The 22,131-nt window shown below is 44.8% G+C and overlaps 1 protein-coding gene across 2 annotated transcripts in view; it reads left to right on the plus strand.

Annotated features, from left to right (window-relative positions):
- LOC123364801 (amyloid beta precursor protein binding family B member 1 interacting protein) overlaps positions 1–22,131 on the plus strand; it is a 103,408-nt gene that overhangs the window by 19,763 nt on the left and 61,514 nt on the right. Inside the window, exons 1-2 of one of the 2 annotated variants that reach the window (XM_045007212.1) lie at positions 13,870–13,956; positions 21,663–21,734. In XM_045007212.1, the coding sequence (XP_044863147.1) occupies positions 21,663–21,734 (72 nt within the window). In that variant the 5' untranslated portion in view covers positions 13,870–13,956. Of the gene's footprint in view, positions 1–13,869; positions 13,957–21,662; positions 21,735–22,131 lie in introns of those variants that run through there. The other variant, XM_045007211.1, reaches the window with a different exon arrangement.

Consider the following 22,131-nt stretch of genomic DNA (forward strand, 5'->3'; position numbering starts at 1 on the left):
CATTAGGAAAACTTAAATATAACTGGTCCTAATACTTATCCCTGCAGCAGCCCACTAGACATCTTCCCCAAACATGATACCTTGCCATTTATCATTCCTCTTTGTATACAGTCCTTCATCTAGTTTTCAGTCTATTTTAAATGCCATCAACTCAGCTGAGACAAGACTGGAGATGCAGAGATGGTAATCTTGCTTAAGAACATGTTAGTGCTTCCTGTTAGATGTTTTCTAATTACAAACAGGAATGTTTAGGTCATGTGATGTGCTTGGTAGACCACGTCTTCCTGTTAAACACTTTAAAGAAAAAAGACTTGCTTCTGGTGGCACTGAGAAAGTATTGTATATGAACAGCTGCAATGCTGTTTAGTGTGGCACCCGTACCTGTGTTTCCAAGACATATTGCACTGTAATCATTTTAGATTGCACATTAGTTATTTAATCACATTTTCTGAAAAAGTAGAGTGAATTTTGTTTAAAATTTTACTGGTCATTCTACATCCGTATATACTTGATCATAAGCCGGTTCATTTATAAGCCAACCCCCTCCCTCCCCCCAAGATGGATAAATAAAAATGGAAATTTTCTATAACCCATTCATAAGCCGACCCTATAATTCAGGGGTCAGCAAACTTTGGCTCCCGGGCCATCAGGATAAGCCACTGGTGGGCCGAGATGGTTTGTTTACCTCGAGCGTCCGCAGGCACTGAGGTAAACCCAAGTAAACAAAGTGTCCCAGCACGTCAGCTGCTTACCCTGATGGGCAGGGACAGCAACTGGTGGGGAAATGTTTTTGGGGGGAGAAGATGGGGGTCAGAGGAGTAACCCCTGTGACCACCCCCCACATGGCCCCACCCCTAGCCCGGGACACCCACACTTTCCCCATCCCATCCCTTCCCACCTTATCTGGGGAGGGCCAGCGGAGGATGTCTCTGGCCTGGCTGGAGCTGCTCCGGCAGGCTGGGCAGTGCGGCTGCAGCCTGCTCCGGTGGGCCAGACCAGGCGGCATGGCTGCAGCATGCTCTGGCACCCGGGTGGCGCAGCCACAGCCTGCTCTGGGGAGCGGGGCCAAGTGGCACGGCTGCAGCCAGCCAGCCCCAGAGCTGCAGCTGCTTTGGAGGCTGGGGGGAGGGAGGGGAGAAAGCATGGCGAGAAGCGGAGAGACTCTGGCCTCGCCTCTTCCCTTCTGGCTCTGCTGGCTGTGCTGCCTCTCCTTGCTCCCTCTATAGGGCTCCCTCTGCTGGCTGTGTTCCACCTCTCCCTCTCTATACCCATTCATAAGCCAACCCCCTTCTCTGGTGCTTTTCTTTTTTACTACCAAAAATCGGCTTATGGACGTGTATATACAGTACTACTTTTTGTAAAATGAATCCACTTACTTCACTTCATTTATGGAAGCTGCACTGTTACTTATTGATGTAGATAAAAACAAGCAAACCATGAAACTTACTCCCTTATTTCTTGCAGATATGAAGCTTTGAGTGTTTTCATTTTTCACACTTTCTTAATAAATTAATTGGATTGGAATTATACAGAATATGTTTTAATCACTCTTAGAATACACAATATTGACAAAAGATTTAATTTTGAGTTTCAAGATAAAATTCCCATTACAGATCCACATGGCAGATCCCTGCTCCAATATTCCACATTCACTACATTCAGGGAACTCTTATTGAGAGAAACACAATACCATGGGTCAGATTCTGGCTTGCGCCAGGGCACGTGTGAAAGCTGAGGGAGGGTGCAAGGCGTTTTCTCCTGTTCTTGCACCCTGGGCAAGGAGAGACCAGAATCCTGGCAGGAAGTGTAGTCCCTGCTTGTTACCAGGAAACTCATGGGAGCAATTCTTCAGTTGGTGTGAATTGTCATAGCTCCATTGACGTCAGTGGAGCTATGATTTACACCAGCCAAGGATCTGCCCCATGGTTGCTAGGTGCCTGAAAAGGGGAGAGGGAGAGGAAGTGATGGCTGCACCCTCTCCCTCTACACAAGCCAGCATGCTAGTACTGTAGTTGGCCATACATCAGGGGGGAATATGTTCCACCTTTTTCAAGAGTCGTGTAGGAAGCATGTGCTACCTGGGAGCTTCTAGGAAGACCCCTGGCTGAGTCAGACTCCTTGAGACCCTGCCCACTTTGCACCCCTCTTATCTGCCTTGTGCCAACAAATTCAAAACTATAAGCACATGGGTGTCACAGACTAGCTCTGTACTACTTTCTTTGGGGATCTTGCCTCTTCTCTTCACTTTTCAGTCTTTTAATCCTACTGACAGATATTCTGCCTTCCTTTAGTCTCTGCCAGATTTTTAACCTCCCATCCCCCTTTGTTTTGTTTTTTGGTGGCTCATTCCTTAAGACCTACTTTCAGTCAGAGTTCTTCTTTTCTATATCTCATTCTAAGGATGTGTCCATCTTGCAAATTTCAGGCCTCAGATTCATTCAGTACAAGCCTTACTCAGAAAAGAACCTTTTTTAAAAGGGTGGTTTGGGTTGTAAAACTCCCCTTAAAATGTAAAATATTTGAATTATTTCTCCCACATCTGTAAGTCAACATAGTGGTGACACAGATACACGGATAGTGCACATTTTTCCTATTCTTGCAGCCTGATAAAAATCGTATCACTAACTTTGCAGGCATGTTCAGTGAGCAATGTAATATGTAGACAATTTAAATGACATGAGGAAGACTTTACAGAGAAACTGAAAAGTTAACTTCAAATAGTTTTATTTGGCAAGAGAAATAAGTGCTTTTATTGCCTGAACAGTATGTATTTATTCAAACCCCTTTAGATGAAAAAAATTAAATATTTTTTCTTTTCTGGCTAGCATCTTGTGAACACATTGGAGAGCACCATAAAATATTAACCAGCCTCTTAATTAGTAGATAGCGGAATGCTCTGTTCTGCAGGGACACAAATTCAGCAGTGAGCTTAGTACCACTGTCCTAGGTTGATGAAGTCCAAATTCATGGTGCTGTGGTACACACTGCAAGTGACCAAGTACCAGAAATGAAGAGCAACAACAAAAAGAGTGAGGATAATGGACCAGATGGACCACTAGTCTGATCTGAGATAGTAATTCCAGTCCTCCTAACTTCTACCCCCATCTTGCTCTACGAAGCAACGGGAAGAAGCAATTGAAAGGGATCAACTGTGTAGGATAATTTGCAAGCTCATATCTTGAGATATTATTTGTATTGCAGTAGCAGTTAGAGGCCAGGGACCCATTGGGCTAGGCACTGTACAAGCAAGAGTCAAAAAAGTCAGTCCCTGTGTTTGAAGAGTTTACAATCTAGTATTCTTGCTGACTGTACTCATTCATTAGCCGGTTCGTTTATAAGATGATCCCCCAAGATGATTAGGTAAAAATAGCAAAAACTGCATGACCCTTTCATAAGCTGACCCTATATTTCAGGGGTTGGAAAACTTTGGCTCCTGGCCCGTCAGGGTAAGCTGCTGGCGGGTTGAGATGTTCTGTTTACTTGGAGTATCTGCAGGCATGGAGCCCCTCAGCTCTCTGTGGCCGTGGTTCGCCATTCCCAGCCAATGGGAGCTGCGGGAAGTGGCACACCATGCCTGAAGACACTCCAGGTAAACAAAACAACAATGTATTAGATATTCAATTAAATGATTCCATAAAGTTTAAAATCATCAAATTTTGGTGTAGATGTGTTCATAAGCCGACCCCCACTCTTTGATGCATCACATTTTTACCAAAAATATTTGGCTTATGAGCGAGTTTATATGGTAGGTTTTTCAAAGTATCCTGTGATGTGGAGTGTTCCATGGTTAATACGTTCCACAGCCCAGACACTCTGCTCCCACTTTCCAATGCAGCGCTATCCAGGCATTTACAAATTTGACAATACTCCAATAAGTCTTTTTAAAAATGAAACCCAAATGTTTTAAAACTTCAAAAACACTTCTTGCAGTTTCTGAATTCAGTAGGGCAGCTACAACTTGGTGGCCACTAGGACACTGCAAAATTGTGGGTTTCTTTCCCAGGTTCACCACATTCAAAGTAGCAGCATTTTTTCCTGCATCCCAATAAATTTTTGTGTGTTGCAGAAAAATATGATCTTTTTTTCTTGAGCCTGAGTCTACTCCTGCTGCCTCATCTGAAATCACAGTCTTGTTGGGACTCCACAGATGGTGGTTGTGGAGATAATTATGAAATCACAAAGAGATGACCAAGCCAAAAAATAAGCATCAGATTGTCTTTTAAGAAACCAAGATTGTCTTCTCTTGCAAATGTGTTCAGGAGTTAAAGCAAGAGAGCATGCTTGAGTGTAAAGGAGAGAACTCCCTGAAACCATGTAATATGTAGGAGAGTTTTTGTCTGCACTATGGGCCAGATCCTGAGGGGAAGCAGAACAGCACTCAGCACACCTTGCTGGAGAAGGGGAGCACAAAGGTGGCTTTTTGCCACCTTTCCACACCCCTCAATTCTTGAGGCTGGCACAACTTAGACCAGTTTCAGGGCCACTCTAAGTTGCACTGACTTTGGCTAGAGGCTGATACATCAGCAGGGTCACTTGTGCACAGAATAGTTCAGCCACAATTGCTCCAACCTCAGCATGCCCCCTGAAATGCCCCCATATCTGTCATAGCACTTATGTTACATTGGGGTTTCCCCCAAGCCAGAAAAAATTCCAGCTGTCCACTTGGGGCACTTTAATTCTCCTTTGTGCTGTCAGAGTGATACAAAAGAGATTTGGCAGGCCTGAGATCTGGCCCCGTGTTTTTTTTTATAGGTTTCTGTGAACCATACAGCCTTTTGTTTAGTTCAGTAACGATTGTCAAATTGCAGGTAGGCAAACTATTAATTTTTTCTGCACCTCAAAAGGCTAGATGGTGCCTTGGAATACCTGCCTACTTGGCACATCAGTAGATTTTGCTATGTTGTCAGGTGCATCAGAGGGGGTTCTGAGGGACCACACAGTCCGTGAGGTCTCCAACTAGAGTCTCCAAGAGTCTGACCCTACCAGAATTGCTCCTGGGAGCAGTGCAGGCTTTCCTGCTCACTGCATGATCCTTGAAGATGGTGCAACATATTCCTCACTCTGCATGTGGCCAGCTACCAGGATGCTGGTCTCTACAATGGAGTAAGACAGAGTAAACTCTCTGAAGCAGGTGGGAGCAGGGAATGGACGGAGCTTTAATTCTGTCTTTCCCACTTGCTTGAGGCTGCTTCACTGCTGATGAGCACAACTAAGGCAGGGCAGAGGGCCTCCTAATTTGTTATAGCAGCAAATAACCACCATCTTGGAGCAAGGAGGGAGCATGGGAGGAATTGTGTCTCAGGGGTGTGTCTGAGACCCTGTCTACACTGGCAAATTTCTTCGCAGTAAAGAAGCTTTCTGCACTGTAACTCTAGAGGTGTACACACTGCCAAGCCACTTAGTGCACAGAACCTGCGCAGTTGCAGCGCTTTAAAAAAAACACCCTAGTGAGAGGCGTACACCTTTCTGCGCTGGGCCTACAGCACCGCAGTGCCAGTGTAGACACTTGTCAATTAAAACGCTGCGATTGGCCTCCAGGAGGTGTCCAACAATGCCTGTTCTCACCTCTCTGGTCATCGGTTTGAACTCTGTTGCCCTGCCCTCAGGTGACCAACAGTTATCCCCACTCCATAAATTCCTTTGGAATTTTGGACGTCCCCTTCCTGTTTGCTCGGTGATGCGTGGAGTGATCTCAGCGCATCTTTCCAGATGACTCTGCCTGCTCCATGTGCCAGGAGATCCCCTGCTTGGAGCAATGCCGAGCTACTGGACCTCATCAGCATTTGGGGAGAGGAGGCTGTGCAGTCCCAGCTGTGCTCCAGCCATAGGAATTATGATACCTATGGACAGATTTCACAATGCCTGACGGAAAGGGGCCATGACCAGGACACACTGCAGTGCAGAGTCAAAGTGTAGGAGCTGTGGAACGCTTACCACCAGGCATGGGAGGCAAACAGCAGCTCCAGTGCTGTGTCCTGCCGGTTCTACAAAGAGCTAGATGCAATACTTGGCGGCGACCCCACATCCACTGTGGATACTTCATTGGCTTGCATGCCAGTCAAGAGTGGACCGAGCCAGGAGGAGGAAATCTTGGATGAGGATGTGGAGGGGGAAGGGGACCCAGAGGCAGAGGATGACTCGGAGGTCAGAGATGCATGCAGCCAGGAGCTCTTTTCTATCCCAGAGGAGGCTAGCCAGTCACAGCTGTCGGATGTTGGTGAAGCGCAAGCAGGAGTGGAGGCCTCTGGTAAGTGGATTTGATTTTGGAAATTGCTGAAGCCAATTGTTGGGGGGAGGAGGGTTGCAGAAAGCAGGCTTGTCTCCCACTGCATGCGTAGTCTGAGCGGCGGAACAGGTTGTTGATTGACTCCCTCACTTCACAGGAATCTCTCTCAGAGATCTCCAGGAAACTCTCGTGTTGATACTGGGCAATCTGCTGCCGCAGGTTCTTCAGCAGAGCTGCTTTGTTTCTTGCCCCATTAACAGTAACTTTCCTGCGCCATTGTGCTGTCATGGGGGTGGGGGGGAGGGGGGATTGGACCATTGCTGCACACAGGAGCCAGATGGGGGCCAGGGCAGAAGGCGCAGGCTTGGAGAAGACCCTCCTTTGAGTCCCTGCTCACCGTCAGCAGCGAGATATCTTCCATAATGATCAGACCCCGTCGAACGTGTGGGGACAGGAATGATAATCAGCCCCCCCTACAGTGCTGACTCTCCCCAAGAGCCATGTGCCCAGTGTACAGCAGGGTCCGGGAAGAGTGATTTGCCCTGCCCCTGCGCCTACTCACTATTTTGGGGATCTTGTGGCTCATGTATGCTTGCCTGGGGTTCGCCAGTTAGTGACAGATGTGTGAGTAATGGCTGTGTTTTGAATCACTGAATCAGTGTTCTCTGTGTTGCAAACAATAACTGCTGCTGTAAAATGGTGTGTTTAAACTTCACAGAGATGACCTTGGGAACCCAGCCCCCCTCTTTGTTGTTGGCATCTGAACATCTGTGCAGAATTAGAAAGCGGCCAAGAAGAACTAAGGAGGACTTTCTGTGTGATGTTATGATGCACTCCGCCACCAAGAAACAGGAATTGAAGGAGTGACGGGACAGCAAGAAGAGGGACATGCCCCAAGTCACAGTGCCTCATGGGGTTGTTGCTGTGGTGGTGCAGTTTACGTACCTTTTGCTCAGGGCTGCACCTAAAATCACAATCCAGTTTGAGCAAGGGATGCGACTGATTGTAAAATAAATCTTTACACAAAGGGTATATATCTGCTGATTCTCCCATGCATATTAGCATGTTTGTTTGTACAGCTGGATTATTCATTTTGGGGAGTTTTCCCCATAGCCATCTTTCTTTCACATAACTAGGAAGAAATGTCATTGTCTCACAAAGTTTTCTGTGGCAGTGGATTTAAGCGTCTCGCCTGTCTCAAGCAGCCCATGTAAGCTGAATGGAGAAATTCAATGGGATTTGGGCACCTATCAATAGACATTGTACCTCACACTCCTTGGGTTTCTTTGTAAATCTCAGCCTTGCTTAGTACATTAGTTTGAATGTGCAGGGGAAAATAAGCCACCTCTTTTTCTTTATAATGCTATGCTGAGAGATACTGGTGATTGCTTGGATCACTAACCTCTTTGACACTCAGTGTGTATGTGTCCTTCACTTAAGATAATTGTAAGAAACATTAAGGGTGACACTTAAAACAAGGCCTAATAGAATCTGCCCAGAAGTTAGCACCATGTGGGTGGATGGCCCTACTGGGTGTTGTGACCAGGCTGGTGTGTGAGTGAGAGAGAGAAAGCAAAGCACACTGTGACCCTGCAAAAAGTTAGAAAGCTTTGGGGTCCAGTGTTGCCTAAAGCAACTTGGGGCTGTAAGCTAATAAACTGCTCTTTTGGTTCATGCAGGGCCGGCTCCAGGCACCAGCGTAGCAAGCAGGTGCTTGGGGCGGCCACTCAGGAGGGGGGCGGCAGGTCCAGCTATTCGGCGGCAATTTGGCAGAGGGTCCCTCACTCCCGGTCGGAGCGAAGGACCTTCCGCTGAAATGCCGCAGATCGCGATCGCGGCTTTTTTTTTTTTTTTTTTTGGCTGCTTGGGGCGGCAAAACCCCTGGAGCTGGCCCTGGGTTCATGGTTCCTCCTGCACTCAGTTAACCAAGATTTTGTGTTCCTTGTAAATAAACAAGATTGCACCAAAGACAATACCAGACTGTCAATTTCTACTTCCGGCTGAAACATCCTCAGGGCCCCAAACTTTGACTAGCCACTTGGGTAAAAAAGGGGCAGCAATATGTTCATTTGACTATGGCTAAAGAAGATATTTAGAAGGGGAATGTGCTGGCAGCGAGGTGGGTTGAATGGTCTCATCCTAGCCCACTCCAGAGTGTGTTTATGTTAAATTGTGACATTATTGAGAACCACATTTCTTTTATGGATTTCCACAAATAATAATTGCATTGATATTTGTCAGATAAGCAATGTTTCACCATCCCTCGGTGAACAGATGGACTTTATCAGCAATTGTAATTTCTGAAGTTAATATAATCCAGAACCTGTTAGTGTGAAGTCAAACATAAACATGCCCTCCAGGCATTTAAAGGAGGATAGATATGTAGATCTTTCTGTGTTAAATAGGAACACATGAGTTCCAAAATTTATTTGTAAGAGTTTTGTAATGTGGCAAGCAAAGTGTCAGTTTTTGATGATCTTGTTTATCAATGGCATGTAAAATGTCTTCAGGCAGAATCTGATGTCATTTTATATGAACGTTCCAGAGCTTATGGTATTATGCTTATAAGAAGCACACGAGATCTTTTTCAGGGGAAAAGGCAATAAGCTGCATTTATTGAAGATGCAACAATTAACATATGCATTCAGTCACCCCCCCCACCCACCCACACACACACGCCAGTCAATGTTATAGTTACCAGTCTAGAGTCCGGCTCAATCTAGTGGCCAGCTAGATTGATCACGGGTAGGTAAGAGCCGGGTTCTGTCGGTCGCGACACAATGCTCTGGAGAAGTCTTGGCAGGACAAACCCAAAGTTTCATGGCAAGGCACTCTGTTTATATAGTGATTTTCCTTCATTGGGACCAATGAGTTTTGCACCATCATGCTGTAATCAATGGTGGTTTGACGAGTGCTTGTTTTCTTAAATTGTCCTTCTCATCCTTTATCTTGTTCTTTCAAGTTTCTCAGGGGAGTTATCCCATGCTGGGTTTGATCACAGCTATCTTGTCCCCATTGATAGGTGCATGTCTCATCTTTAGAGTCATCAATCTGCCCTCCTCTGACACTTCAATAGGGGCATGTTGCAGTCTCCTGGCGCCCTTGCATCTGTCTCCGGTTCCTCCCTAGAACATCTGGTTCAGCAGTGGCCTTCACACTTATTCCTCATTCACACACAAAACAGAATTAATTTACATAGAACATTTTGAACAGGAACATCAAATTACAATGCAGAAGAAAAACAAGCATGGCATTCTTTTACTTATTTTAAAATGCTAAGCCTACAGCAAAGTGGTGACTCAAAGGTCTGTTACTGCCTTGAAATCAGTCCAGACACAAAGAAATTCTGGCTGATGCATCTCTACCAATGGCTGTTAGGCCATTCCTTTTTGCTATTCAAAAAGGGTGGCTGGCAGGATATGGTCAAATCATACATCAATACATTTAATACAAGCTACATTATTATATCCTTCATTCTAAATTATACAAAATACAAACATAAAATCCTACTACTACAGTGGCAGTTCCAGAAATGGAATTAAAAGGATTCTGGGAGTTGGAGTTGTGTAAAAGTGGGATTAAGAAAGCAAAGAAGATAGATACTTTGTTTTTAAACCTGCCTGATGAAAGAGACTGAGACAAAGTGACCATAGATACCTCCACTTCCACCAATAGAGCAGAATCCTGCTCACACACATTTAGGGTAAAATCCTGCCATGTGCTGCACTAATGGAGGAAATCTCTGTTATCCCCTCTACCGCCACATAAGCAGTGTGGTTAGATGTTTGGCTGCATGTGTGTGTTCTCCTCAGGTGCTGCCCCAGCTCTGCGAAGACAGTTAGCACAGCAGTCCTTGAGCGAACCGCCCAATAACTACAAGATCCATTAAGGTACGAAGGTGCCAGGCCAGGTTTATTGTTGACAAAACATGATAATAGCACCTGTCAGACTCTACGAGGATACTAAGACATGTATGCCCATGTCAATGGACGCATGTCAGTGAATGGTGGGACTTTCCATTTCCCCCTCAGCTGGACAAAGATACTCCCTCTGAGATACATTTTTATACTCCGATACAAACAAGTTAGTACTGCCCTCTGACATAATTAGTTACTTCCCCCAGATGTGGCTAGTTATTATCCATCACTTTGTACATGTTGATTCAATCAAAACAACTCTATTACGTACTAGTACTGACCTTATTTTTTAGGAGGGGTCAGTGTGTACCTGTTATCCTTGGGGAATGTTCTTGTACCATCCTTGATATCGGGATGTTCTGGTACCACTTGATATCAGGTTGTGTTTGCGTGAGTACTCTGTGCTTAGAACTTCTTAGTAATGTGTATTTCTGCAATATCAGCCCTGTCCTTGCCAGATTCTGTGAGCAGGTCCTGCTTCATACCAGGCTTCTGACACAAGGGCTTATGTCTCAGGCTCTCTTCCTACTACAAGTAGCAGGTCAGATTCTTTCCCTAGTGCTTCAGAAAATGTAAGGGAGTGTGTGCACTACTACTTTGTTATCCATTGTTAGCAATGCCCACTGTCTTCGGAGGATGGGCTGTTCCTTAATGCAATGGCAGCAAGTTGCATCAGACAGTGTTTCCCTCCCCAGGTTCCCTTGGGCCATCTTGCCCTGAAACTGCTGAATTGCCATGGTACTGAAGCATCTTGGCTTCCTTGCCCATAGCTTCAGATAAATTCTGATGCAAACTCCTGCCTTAACACAAGAAATTCCAAAAGTGCTTGTAAGATCTGGAAAACGTTGCACGGTGTGTCTGATAACCTTCAGAAATCCAGCATCCAGGGAGTTTGATGTGACAAGGGACAAGGGACTGCAGAAGTGGTACGAGTCAATTAGGAACAGCTGGAGACATCTTTGTACAGACACCACCCAAAATGGATGTGTACAGGACTTTGGAAATGGCAGCATAATTAGTGACAATGAGCAGCAAAAGCCCAGTTGGTCAGGAAGAAAAGGTCCTTTGGTCTAACACAGGGGTCGGTAACCTTTCAGAAGTGCTGTGCCGAGTCTTCATTTAATCACTCTAATTTAAGGTTTCGCGTGCCAGTAATACATTTTAACGTTTTTAGAAGGTCTCTTTCTGTAAGTCTATAATATATAACTAAACTATTGTTGTATGTAAAGAAAATAAGATTTTTAAAATGTTTAAGAAGCTTCATTTAAAATTAAATTAAAATGCAGAGCCCCCTGGACTGGTGGCCAGGACCCCCCGGGCAGTGTGAGTGCCACTGAAAATCAGCTCACGTGCCGCCTTCAGCATGCGTGCCATAGGTTGCCTACCCCTGGTCTAACACTACCAGAAGAGAAATCAAGATGCAGAAATCTGATTTGATTGGACAAACTGATGCAAAATACAAATAGCAACATAAAATGACTTGAGATTGTTCAGTGTGACAAAGCTGTAAATATCTAATGTAAGAGAAGTAGCAGCAAAGAGTCTGGGAAATCAGAAGAGAGAGATTTAAAAATAAAAGGCCAAGCAGGAAACTAGTGCAGTAGGATTCAATGGTGGATATGGAATGAAAAACTGGATCTATGAGTCTAAGTGGGTGAACTGGTGAGTTGGCCAAGACATTTCTAAATGACAGGAACCTTTAAAATAGGTCTTAATCTGCAGAAACTGAATAATGAAGGTTGATTGTTAAAACATCAAACTGGAGGAAAACTAAGTTCCAATTAGTCTCATACAGTGTGAGAACTATGGGAATGTTTAAGGCCAGAGTTGCTCATAAAATGAGTTTTTTCTGGAGATATAGAGAATAAATGATATGAGAAATCAAAACAAACACATTTTCCTGTGTTTTGCTCTTATTCAAAAGAGTAACTCAAGGGGATACTGTCAACTTGAACTTCAGTCATTTTAAGAATAGGTTAAAAGTCATTTCACAAACTGCACTTCCCCTGGCATCTCCCTGACAACTTTTATTATTTTACAACCACAATTTCTGCTTTTTTGTTTTTAATTTTGATTTTTCCCCTCTGCTCCATCTTGTTTGTCTCAGACAAATAACAAGGGAAACAGACTATAAAGGGCTGTTATATTTGCATTTTTTCTTTAATTGCTTTCATTTATAGCACTCTCAGAAGTTACTTTTAATTATAATATATACAGAAAATTCTGACATGGGTAATTGTTAAATGGTTATACATGAGGACTATTCTTGAAACTCAGTTTAACTTTAAAGACGCTTGTGCAAACCTTTTCCTGTTTTTAATTTTTTAGTTGCAACAGGCTGAGATACTGCCAAACTTTGCTTTGCGTTTCTGGTAAAAATAATCCCAAAGAACTAGCAGTAAAGACCCCTGGCCACTGGGCAGGTGGTCCAGTACACAGCAGCATGTCTTTTGAATGGGATAGATTCCAGCCACCCACCACACCCCAGTTCTCTATCCATTCTTACTGCAGCAATCAGCAGAAGGAGGAATGGAACTAAGGGCTCAGGAGACGAGAGAACCAAATGATGGGGAAAGGGGAAGGAAGTGAAGGGGACACTTCTGTGCGAGATTATGAATGCTCTCTCTGGATATCTTTATCAGGCCACCATCTCCATTTTGAGTGCACAGGCTAGTTGCTTTCTCTGTTGTGCTTTTGCCTCCATGTTGGACTGAAATTCCAAAGCATAGTGATACAAGGCTGACAATAGAGCAGGGGTGGGCAAACTTTTTGGCCCAAGGGCCACATCTGGGTGTGGAAATTGCATGCAGGGCTGTGAATGTAGGACTCGGGCAGGGGGTTGGAGTGTGGGGTGTGGGAGGGGGTCCGTGTGCAGGAAGAGGCTCAGGGCAGGGGGTTGGAGCAGAGAAGGGGTGCAGGGTTTACAAGGGGCTCAGGGAAGGGGGTTGGGGTGCAGGAGGAGTGTGGGGTACGGCAGGGGGCTCAAGGCAGGGGGTTGGGGTGAAGGAGGGGATTGGGGTATGGGTTCCGACCCAGCGCCGCTTACCTGGAGCAGCTTCGGGGTGGCATCGGCGTGCAGCAAGGCTAAGGCAGGCTCCCTGTCTGCCTGCCTGCCTGCCTTTGCCCCGCGCCACTCCCGGAAGCGGTCAGCACCACGTCGCTGCGGCCCCTGGGGGAGGAGGTGCAGAGGGCTCCGCAAGCTGCCCTCTCCTGTGGGTACTTCACCCGAAGCTCCCATTGGCCGCGGTTCCCTGTTCCCGGCCAATGGGAGCTGCGTGGGGCGGTTCCTGCAGGTGAGGGTAGCACACGGAGCCCTCTGCTCCCGCCCTCCCACCCCCAGGGGCTGCAGGGACATGGTGCTGGCTGCAGCGTGGGGCCTGCGGTGCCACGGGGTGGCAATCCCATGGGCTGGATCCTGACGGGCCGGATCCAGCCCACGGGCTGTAGTTTGCACACCCCTGCAATAGAGGGTCATTAACTTGGAATGGTTCTCTCTTCTAATACAAACAGCATAGATGATAGAGTGGCTCTCAACCAGGAAAACTTGATTGTTAGGGGAAGGTTTGCCTGGCAACAGAGTTACCTGGTAGTTTGGGGATGCTGATCTAGTAGTCCTCTGACAGAGGGACTGGAAGGTTATAAAGGACAGGAGCTGATTAGGGGGTCCTTGGCCATTTTCACCAGCTCAAGCTGAAGGAAGCTGCTTCAGGAGCCTGATAAGGCACAGGGGGATCCTGTCTACCTGAACCAGCTGGTCCCCCAAGAAGGACTCCCAAAGGACGGCTGAGCTTGAGTGAAGGATGTTTTGTTCAGGTTGGTGGTTGTTTTCTATATGACCTGTGCTCTGTGTGTGCTTAAATAAAGAACAATAATGTGTTTTGTTATACGCTTACATGCTTCACCTACCACGTGGCCCCTTGATGTCAGCGCTGGGTCATGGGTAGTTAGCCAAGTGGCACGAGACAGGACCAAACATCAGGAAACAGTCATTTGTCAATACAGGACTAGAAACCAGAAGTCAGATGCAGAAGACAAGGCCGAGTCAGAAACTAGGTAGCAGAAGCACCACAAAAGCAGAGTCTTCAGCCACAGCTAGCTGGGATTCTGTCTAGCTGCAGAGATGAACTTCCTGTGTCCTCCCAGATTTAAGTAGTATGTCTGGACCAATCAGGAATCGGGAATGTCCTGTCAATCAGGCCCTCCACAGGCAGCACATCCTGTGGTGTGTGTGGGCCTCTGAGGCTCATGACTTGGTGAGTGTGTCTGCTGCCAGAACTGTTAGGTGGCAGCATGGATGTAAGGGGTTGGGTTGTAGGCTGTCTGGCCTAGCAGTCAGAGCTGGGCTGAGGTGAGAGATGGTAGTTGGTGAGCTGGGTTCAATAAGCAAGAGTCAGGGTCAAAAGCAGGCTGGGATCAGAGACTGGAGATCATAGGTAGTACTGGGCTAGAATCAGGAGGCAGAAATTAGGATCAGAAGATCAAGAGACAAGGTGAGGTCTGGAGTCGCAGCAGACCCAGTGTCTGTGTGGATGCCCAGACAACTTCCTGGAGCACCCTCCAGGGTTAAATAGGGTGGTTGGCCAATCAGAGGGCCACAAGGTATTGTCACTCTGGCTCCCTTGGGTGGTACTTCCTGCAGTGCCTACTCTCCACTATGATCCATGACAGTGGCTCTGCATGGCCTCCCAGTGGCACTGTGGGAACATCAGCTATCCTAGGCTCTGCCGACCAGACTTTTAGTCCCTTACTCTGGGGGTGGTTGCCACCCACAGAATCTGCAAACGCAGGTTCTGGACCTGCTTCTCCTTATACTGTACCACTCTCTCACTCTTAGGGGCAACCTTTCTGCATCGCCTGGGTAGCTTTTGTAGAAAGCCTCTATGAAGTAGGGAATGGGGAGGCCCAGTTTCCAGCATGGATCCTCAGGACCATACCCCTCCCAGTCCACAAGTTACCATAATTTCCCTTTTTTGAGCTTGGAGTCCAATATGCCCTGGACAAGGTATTCTTCATGGCTCTGGAACTCGATGGGGGCAGAGGTGCTTGCGTTAGGTCCAGAAATGGGGTTTCTGTGAATGGAAGACTCGGTGCATTTTGAGTGATCTCGGCAGGCAGAGTTTAACAGTGACAGGGTAGTTAGCTGGAAATCTGAAATGGTCTCAAACATCAGTGATCTAGTTCAGTGTTTCTCAAAGACTGGTCCGTGGACTGCTGCCAGTACCTGAGATCTCCCTGATGCAACAAGCCAGTCCCTGGTATCAAAAAGATTGAGATACACTCATCTAGTTTATGGAGGTCCTCCGAAGCCGCAGGACCAGCCGACCCTCCGCAGGCAAGCCGCCGAAAGCAGCCTGCCTGCTGCCCTTGCGGTGACCGGCAGAGCGCCCCCCGCGGCTTGCCGCCCCAGGCACGCGCTTGGTGTGCTGGTGCCTGGAGCCGCCCCTGCTCAGGCCTCCAGGTTTTGGGAGGCAATTGGGAGCATGGAATGAAAACCATAATTGGCAAAAAAGGGACTTTTGACTGTGGAGACATGATCAGTGTTGTTATATGCAAACGTGGCGTATGGGTGGAGAGAGGACCGATAATCCTAATGGCAGTTTGTAAAACACCACATGTATCATTCTAATACTTGGTTTACTCTGTTTTGGGCATCTGTTTGGGGATGGTGCGCAGATGATAAGCAGGTATGGATGTTTAATAGTCAGACAACTTCATGCCAAAAATTGGGAGATGAACTGGGACCCTCTGTCAGATCTGATACATTCAGGGAGCCCATGCAGACAAAAGACGCATGTGAACAGAAGTTGAGCAGTTGCTGTGGCCAGTTACGCACAAGGAATGAAGTGAGCCATGTTAGTCAGCTGATCTACCATTGTGAGTATGGTGGTGCATTTATTCGATTCAGGGAGTTCTGGTATCAAGTCCATGGCAATCACTGTCCAGGATCAAGTGGGAGTTTCTAGGGGCATAAAGGTGCTGAGACGTTTTGTGAGTGGAACTTTTGCACAAACACATATGTTACAGGAGGTGACATAAGTCTGAATCACTGTCCATATCTGGGAGGTCAGACATAAGGTTTTGGAGTGGCCAAAATGGCTCTTTAAGGGGGCATTGTGGCATATCCGGAGTACTTTCAAGAGAGGGCACCCTGGCGGGACATATGTTGTTCCACCTGTCGCAGTACACCACTGCCTAGTATCACCACTGGGTTGCTCTGGGGAAACTGCAGTTGTCTTGGCCAGCAGGTCGTCTTGAACAGTCAACCAGATTAAAGTAAGGAGATCATGTTGCACTCTGGTGTTGAGGAAGTTGTGAGGTTTGAGAAGGAAGGGTCTTTCCCAATTATGTTCTCTTCCTCCTTGTAATATCCCCTCTTGCACAACAGAGTGTTGGCTTTGTTGTTCTTGGTTTCAGGTTGATGAATCATAGTGAAATCAAAATGGAAAAAGAATAGCACCCATCGGAGCTGTTGTTGCTTCAGGGCTCTGGCTTTACATAAATATTCTAGGTTCTTATGGTTGGTGTATACTGTACCAGGCCCACTGAAGATCCAGTCTGGTGAACACCCAAGCAGATTGGATATGGTTCAGCAGCTCTGGGATCAGTGGAAGGAGTATTGGATCCAAAATGCCTCTTGGTTTAGCATCCAGTAGTCTACACAGAGACATAGGGACCCATCTTTCGTCTATACAAAGAGGATTGGAGCCCTGGCAGGACCAGGAGACATTACACAATGGATGAGCCCTTTAGCTGTGTTCTCCTGGATATACTCACGGAGGTCCAGGAGTTCCAGCTCCAACGTTGCATAGATCTGGCCATGCAGCATATTGACCCTGGGTTGCAGATCTATTAGACAGTCACAGTCCCGGTGTGGGGGCAGTGTGACTGCATTTTTCTTTTAGAAGATGTTGATGAAGTCCTGGTATTTTCTGGGGACATGGAGGGTCTCTGTTTTGCTCTCATTAGTGGATGTGCAGGTCATTACATGCCAGCCAGTTTGTGCTAAGGATCAGAGGGAAATATGGAGAACTGATTACAGTGAACTGCAATGCTTCCAGGTGTCCCTGTATTGCAGCCTCTAGCTGTGTGGTCCCTTGCATCACTGGTCTGGGGGACAGGTCCCATCTGTTGTTTCCACAAAATCAGGCATAGGTTTCTGTTGAATGTGGATTCATAGAGCCCAGACTATCACTGCATCTATGAAGTTGTCAGCAGCACCAGAATCAGAGGGCCCATTGTAGAGGAATTTTTCCAGGCCTTCCCTGGGACGTACAGCTGAACCTGCACCTGGACGTGTGGTGAGAGTCTTGAGAGCTCAGGAAGGATTCTGAACAGGGCTCGGGGAAGGGAGGAGGGAAGAGGGAAGGGCTAAGTGGACAGGGGCATAGGTGGAATGGCAGCATGGTTCCCCTCTTCTCTCTTCACTCGCACAGCCAATTACCAATATGGATAGACAAGTCTATGAATATGGCTAAATCCATGGGAGCCTCCAGATCAGATCTGTGATACCATTGCTGGTACCATTGCTGTTGGTGAGCCTTTTCACACAGCTCTAGTCTAAAGTCAGTGGCTGTTTAGCCCTTACCAAGGTCGTTGTTGAACTTGTGTTAGTTTAAGGGATAACTCAATATGCTTAAGTCTAAAAATAGTATCTCTGCTCACAAGATTTGGTGATGGGAACATTAACTTTGTTCTCCTGAGAATGATTTATAAAAATACAAGAGAAAAATATGGACACTAGTAAATGAGATGGCTCAATGACTATCTCGGTGTACTCAGTCTAGTGTTTATGATGAATATCTATTCACTGAAAGTGGCGCCTGAGCTAGACATGGTTATGCTTCCTAATCGTCATTTAAAGATAAGATGGAACTTGTAGGGCTGCCTACTTGCTTAAGGTCTGAATGATCTGATATTATAATGCCCTTTATTTGACCGATCAAGTAACAATCAGCAGTGACCAGCCAGCTCCATTCTTCAGTGGAAATTCTTTGAGATTTCTTTGAACATTGCTTTTCTAAATGGAAATATTATTTTTCCCAGTGAATTGATTGGATCTGAAGATTCAGTCATGTAAAGTCAAGAGAGAGGCTTTAAATATATTAGAGTTGATAATAATCTGATAAATTGGGTGAACTGTTGGAGAATTCAACATCCAGCTCTCTTGCATCAGTTTTTTTCACCAATCTATTTTTCAACTCTCAACAAGATTAGCTCCTTCTGAGTTTAAACCATCTCACCTCCTAATCCTTTCATCCACTGTAAAAAAGCAGTCTCCTCTTTTGACAAGACCTCAATGGTAGCAACATGAAAGTACTTGTTGCCCTCTTTACATTCCTGTTGTGGATTTAAAAAAAAAGCAAAGTATAATTTTGATTTAGCAAAGGCTTGTCCTTAAACATAGGTAGGTCATTTTAAAAAAATCAAATCAAAAGGCTCATGGAGTTAATGGTATTCCTATAGCTGATATTTTTCCTTCCCTGCTAAATTGCAGAAAACAGGAAAATTAAGAAGAATTTATTATTTATTAAGCACCAACAATATATTTGGTGATATACTGCAACTCTATTTTCATCACATGACAAGTATGAATTTGCTGTGTCTGATCAAATACAAACACATCTCTCTCTTCTAATGGAAACTCTAAATTCCCCTAATCCTAAGTATAATGGGAAATGCTTAAATTGCAGTCTGGCTATTGCTGTAAGGCTAATGATTCCAATAAGTGAATTAGGATTTAATAATCAGTTACCCCTACCCAGTAAATTACAGAACCTCTATATACCTTTGGTTATTGCTCCTGAATCTGTGATAATGTTAAATTAAACTCTTTATATATGTATTAGTCATTTTTGTTTGTACAGTGGTATTATAGGCAATTATCTCCTTGATATCCCTTCCCTAACTCCATAGAATAAAAATTGCTTCTAGCAAAGGAAAACAAACCAAACTGAAAGTTTGTAATGTAATAAAAACATCCACTTTGAACTGATGTGTGTGTTTACATGTCTAATACTACCTCTCAGTCTTGTAGATCATTGCCAAGCCTCTGTATCTAGCCATAAGTATTATAAAGCGCCTAGAACCATGGTGCCTAAGCATTGTTTCTTGTATAAGAAGTCATTTGGTATTTAAATCATACAAAATATTTTATCTAGTCAGAGTAACTGTGTATACAGTATACGAAAGGACAATCAAGTTACAGATCTTTCAATTGACTATTAAACTATACCTGGTATATTTGATGGCTGCGTAGTGAAGTTTTGCACTGACGTGCAGCAGTTCTGAATCCAGTTCCAAACCTTGAGTTCCCCTGGGTTGGTAAGATCTCAGAACACTGTGCATGCACCTGGACAGATTTTCTGTTGCCCTGCTTAGCTATTTACACTAGTGCAAAGAGCCCAAAGTGGGTATAAAATACTACTATATGACTATAGCATTTTACACCCACTGTATACCAGATTACAGAATGTGCAAATGATGACATAAGTGAAAGGACAATCATATTTATCCCCATGCCAAAGGGCCCAAGGGAGGTAGGCAGAGTGGCTTGTGTTGTTCTACTAGAGACCTTTCTGGCTGAGTATTGAGTGCCTGTGGGGCAGGGCACTCAGGTTAAAAGGAAGTCTCATCGGATGAGTTGATACACAGGAAACTTTAGTGAGGGTGGTTAAAGGGAGCTAGAGGAGGGAGACCATGGCATCCTTGGGTTCCATCACAGTTTTGAAGAAGTGCCAGTAGTCCCCCTCATATTACAACATTTACTTTGAACCTCATGTTGCTTTATTTTATGCAGAGCAATTAAGCAGGTAAGAATTGTTCAATTACTGACCACTCTAACTATTTACCCTGTGTGTACATAGTCCGTGCCATGCACTCTCAGGATAGTGACATTAATTTTTGCCTTCCAAAAAAAATAATACACAAGCACCAGAAAATAAAAAATTTTCAAGATTCTCAGTGATCTCTTATATATATTTTCCCTTAGGAAAGCTGAGCTCAGATACAGCATCTGATTTGTAGTAAGGATCTGTTGTTTGCTGTGCTGTTTCCAGCTGGATTGAATGAGATGTAAGCAGATCACTGGTTTACCCAAGCTCGCACAACAGTGAATCAGGAACTCAGGCCAGATTAGAAACCAGAATATTTTAGGTTCATATTCCTTTGCTTTCAGCTGGGATTTTTAGAGATGCCTAAGAGAGTTAGGGATTTAATGGGACCTACAGGGGTTTAGCTCCCTTAGGCTCTTTTTAAAATCCCAGCCTCCGTTAGTTTTAGTACAGTTCAGTAATCAAGTAAAATTACCAAGCAATTCTCAGGAAAAGAGTATTTATCATGTAGTTCAGTGGCTATTTATCCTATAATTTTGGAATAGTTATGTGCCATGTAAAATTAAGTGCCTAAAGACTGGTGCAATCTCTGATCCCCCTTTTCTTGCCACTCCTTGCAATCACCAGGCTTTCTCCATGTCCCCTGCTGACTACATCTAGAGTGCTCATTGGTCTTGGAAGTACTGAGAATTTTGCCCCATCCTGAAAGACATTAAAGCAGTCCTACTGAAGTCAATGGGACTAATCACATGCTTACAGCTCAGCATGTGTTTAAATATTTTGTGGGATCAGTGCCAGAGTATTCAGCACTTGCAGGGTCAAACCTCTAAGTGAGAGAGTGCACTTTGCCAGGCTCCCAGGTCAAGTACCTTTTAGCATGCTCCTGTATCTCAGAAGTGACTATATATTTGCTCTGTCTTTGATGGTCTGCGACAGACACCCAACAGCGTAAGACCAGAAGTATCTCAAATAAAGAAGTGTTTGGTTTAACATAGGGAGAAATATCAAGCCAAAAAATTAAGTGGATCAAACCATATCCAGTCCTTGTACTAGAAAACAGCCCAACTAAAATCTTGTAGTTACAGTGGTTTAAGCCAAGGACTGAAATCCTCACATTGTCAGCCTCAAATTTTCAGTTTCTCTCTCCCTCTCTCTCTCTCAACTCAGTTTTAGTTGTTTAAGGTGCAGATTTATTACCTGGTGACTCTTAATAAAATATAGATTATACATTGAGCACTGAGGTTGATGGAACTACTCAAGAGCATAAAATTAAGTATATGCTTAAGAATATGCAGGATCAGAGTCCTAATTTATCAAAAGCAGCAAAGAGTCTTGTAGCACCTTATAGACTAACAGACGTTTTGGAGCATGAGCTTTCGTGGGTGAATACCCACTTCGTCGGATGTATTCACCCACGAAAGCTCATGCTGCAAAACGTCTGTTAGTCTATAAGGTGCCACAGGATTCTTTGCTCCTCTAATACTAATTTATCAATTATTTCTAAATTATGCAAAGATTTATCTGCTAAATTGCCATGAATAAGAAACTGTTTCTTTCAATATAAATTGGAAAGGCTTTGTAAGAAATGAACTGGTTGAAGTTGTTTTTTTCCTGTGTTTATAGAATTGCTTCCAAAGTTTTAAAAAGACTAATGCTGATGTTCTTATCTGTGGGTTTATTTCTTTTCAGATGGAGCAGACATGTGATGATATAGACGAAATGTTCAGCAATTTATTGGGGGAAATGGACCTGCTGACGCAGGTAAGTAATCTGGTTGACCACAAAGGATAAGAGAAATTACTATAAGGGAGGGAAACTAGGAGAACACTTTACCTTCCTTATTCCTTTACAACTACACATTGCACCTTCCTACTGAATAAATACAGGTAGTCTTTTGAAAGTGACTTAAAACTGATTTTCTCTAAATCGTGTTGCCTGCACAACAACAAAAGTGACATTATAGTTGGCTAGAACATGAAACAGCTCTAACATGATATCAGAAGCCTTTTTCAAAAAGTTAATCCAGATTCCTAGTAGACGTAGCCTCAGAATGTCCAATCATTTTGCTATGGAAACAAGAAGAGTTTGCATCTGAATCACCATGGATGAACACTTTGCGTTCATGTTTAAATGAACTGTAACCTGTTGAAGCACAGAA

Source organism: Mauremys mutica, chromosome 2 (assembly GCF_020497125.1).
Source record: "Mauremys mutica isolate MM-2020 ecotype Southern chromosome 2, ASM2049712v1, whole genome shotgun sequence".
NCBI lineage: Eukaryota > Metazoa > Chordata > Testudines > Geoemydidae > Mauremys > Mauremys mutica.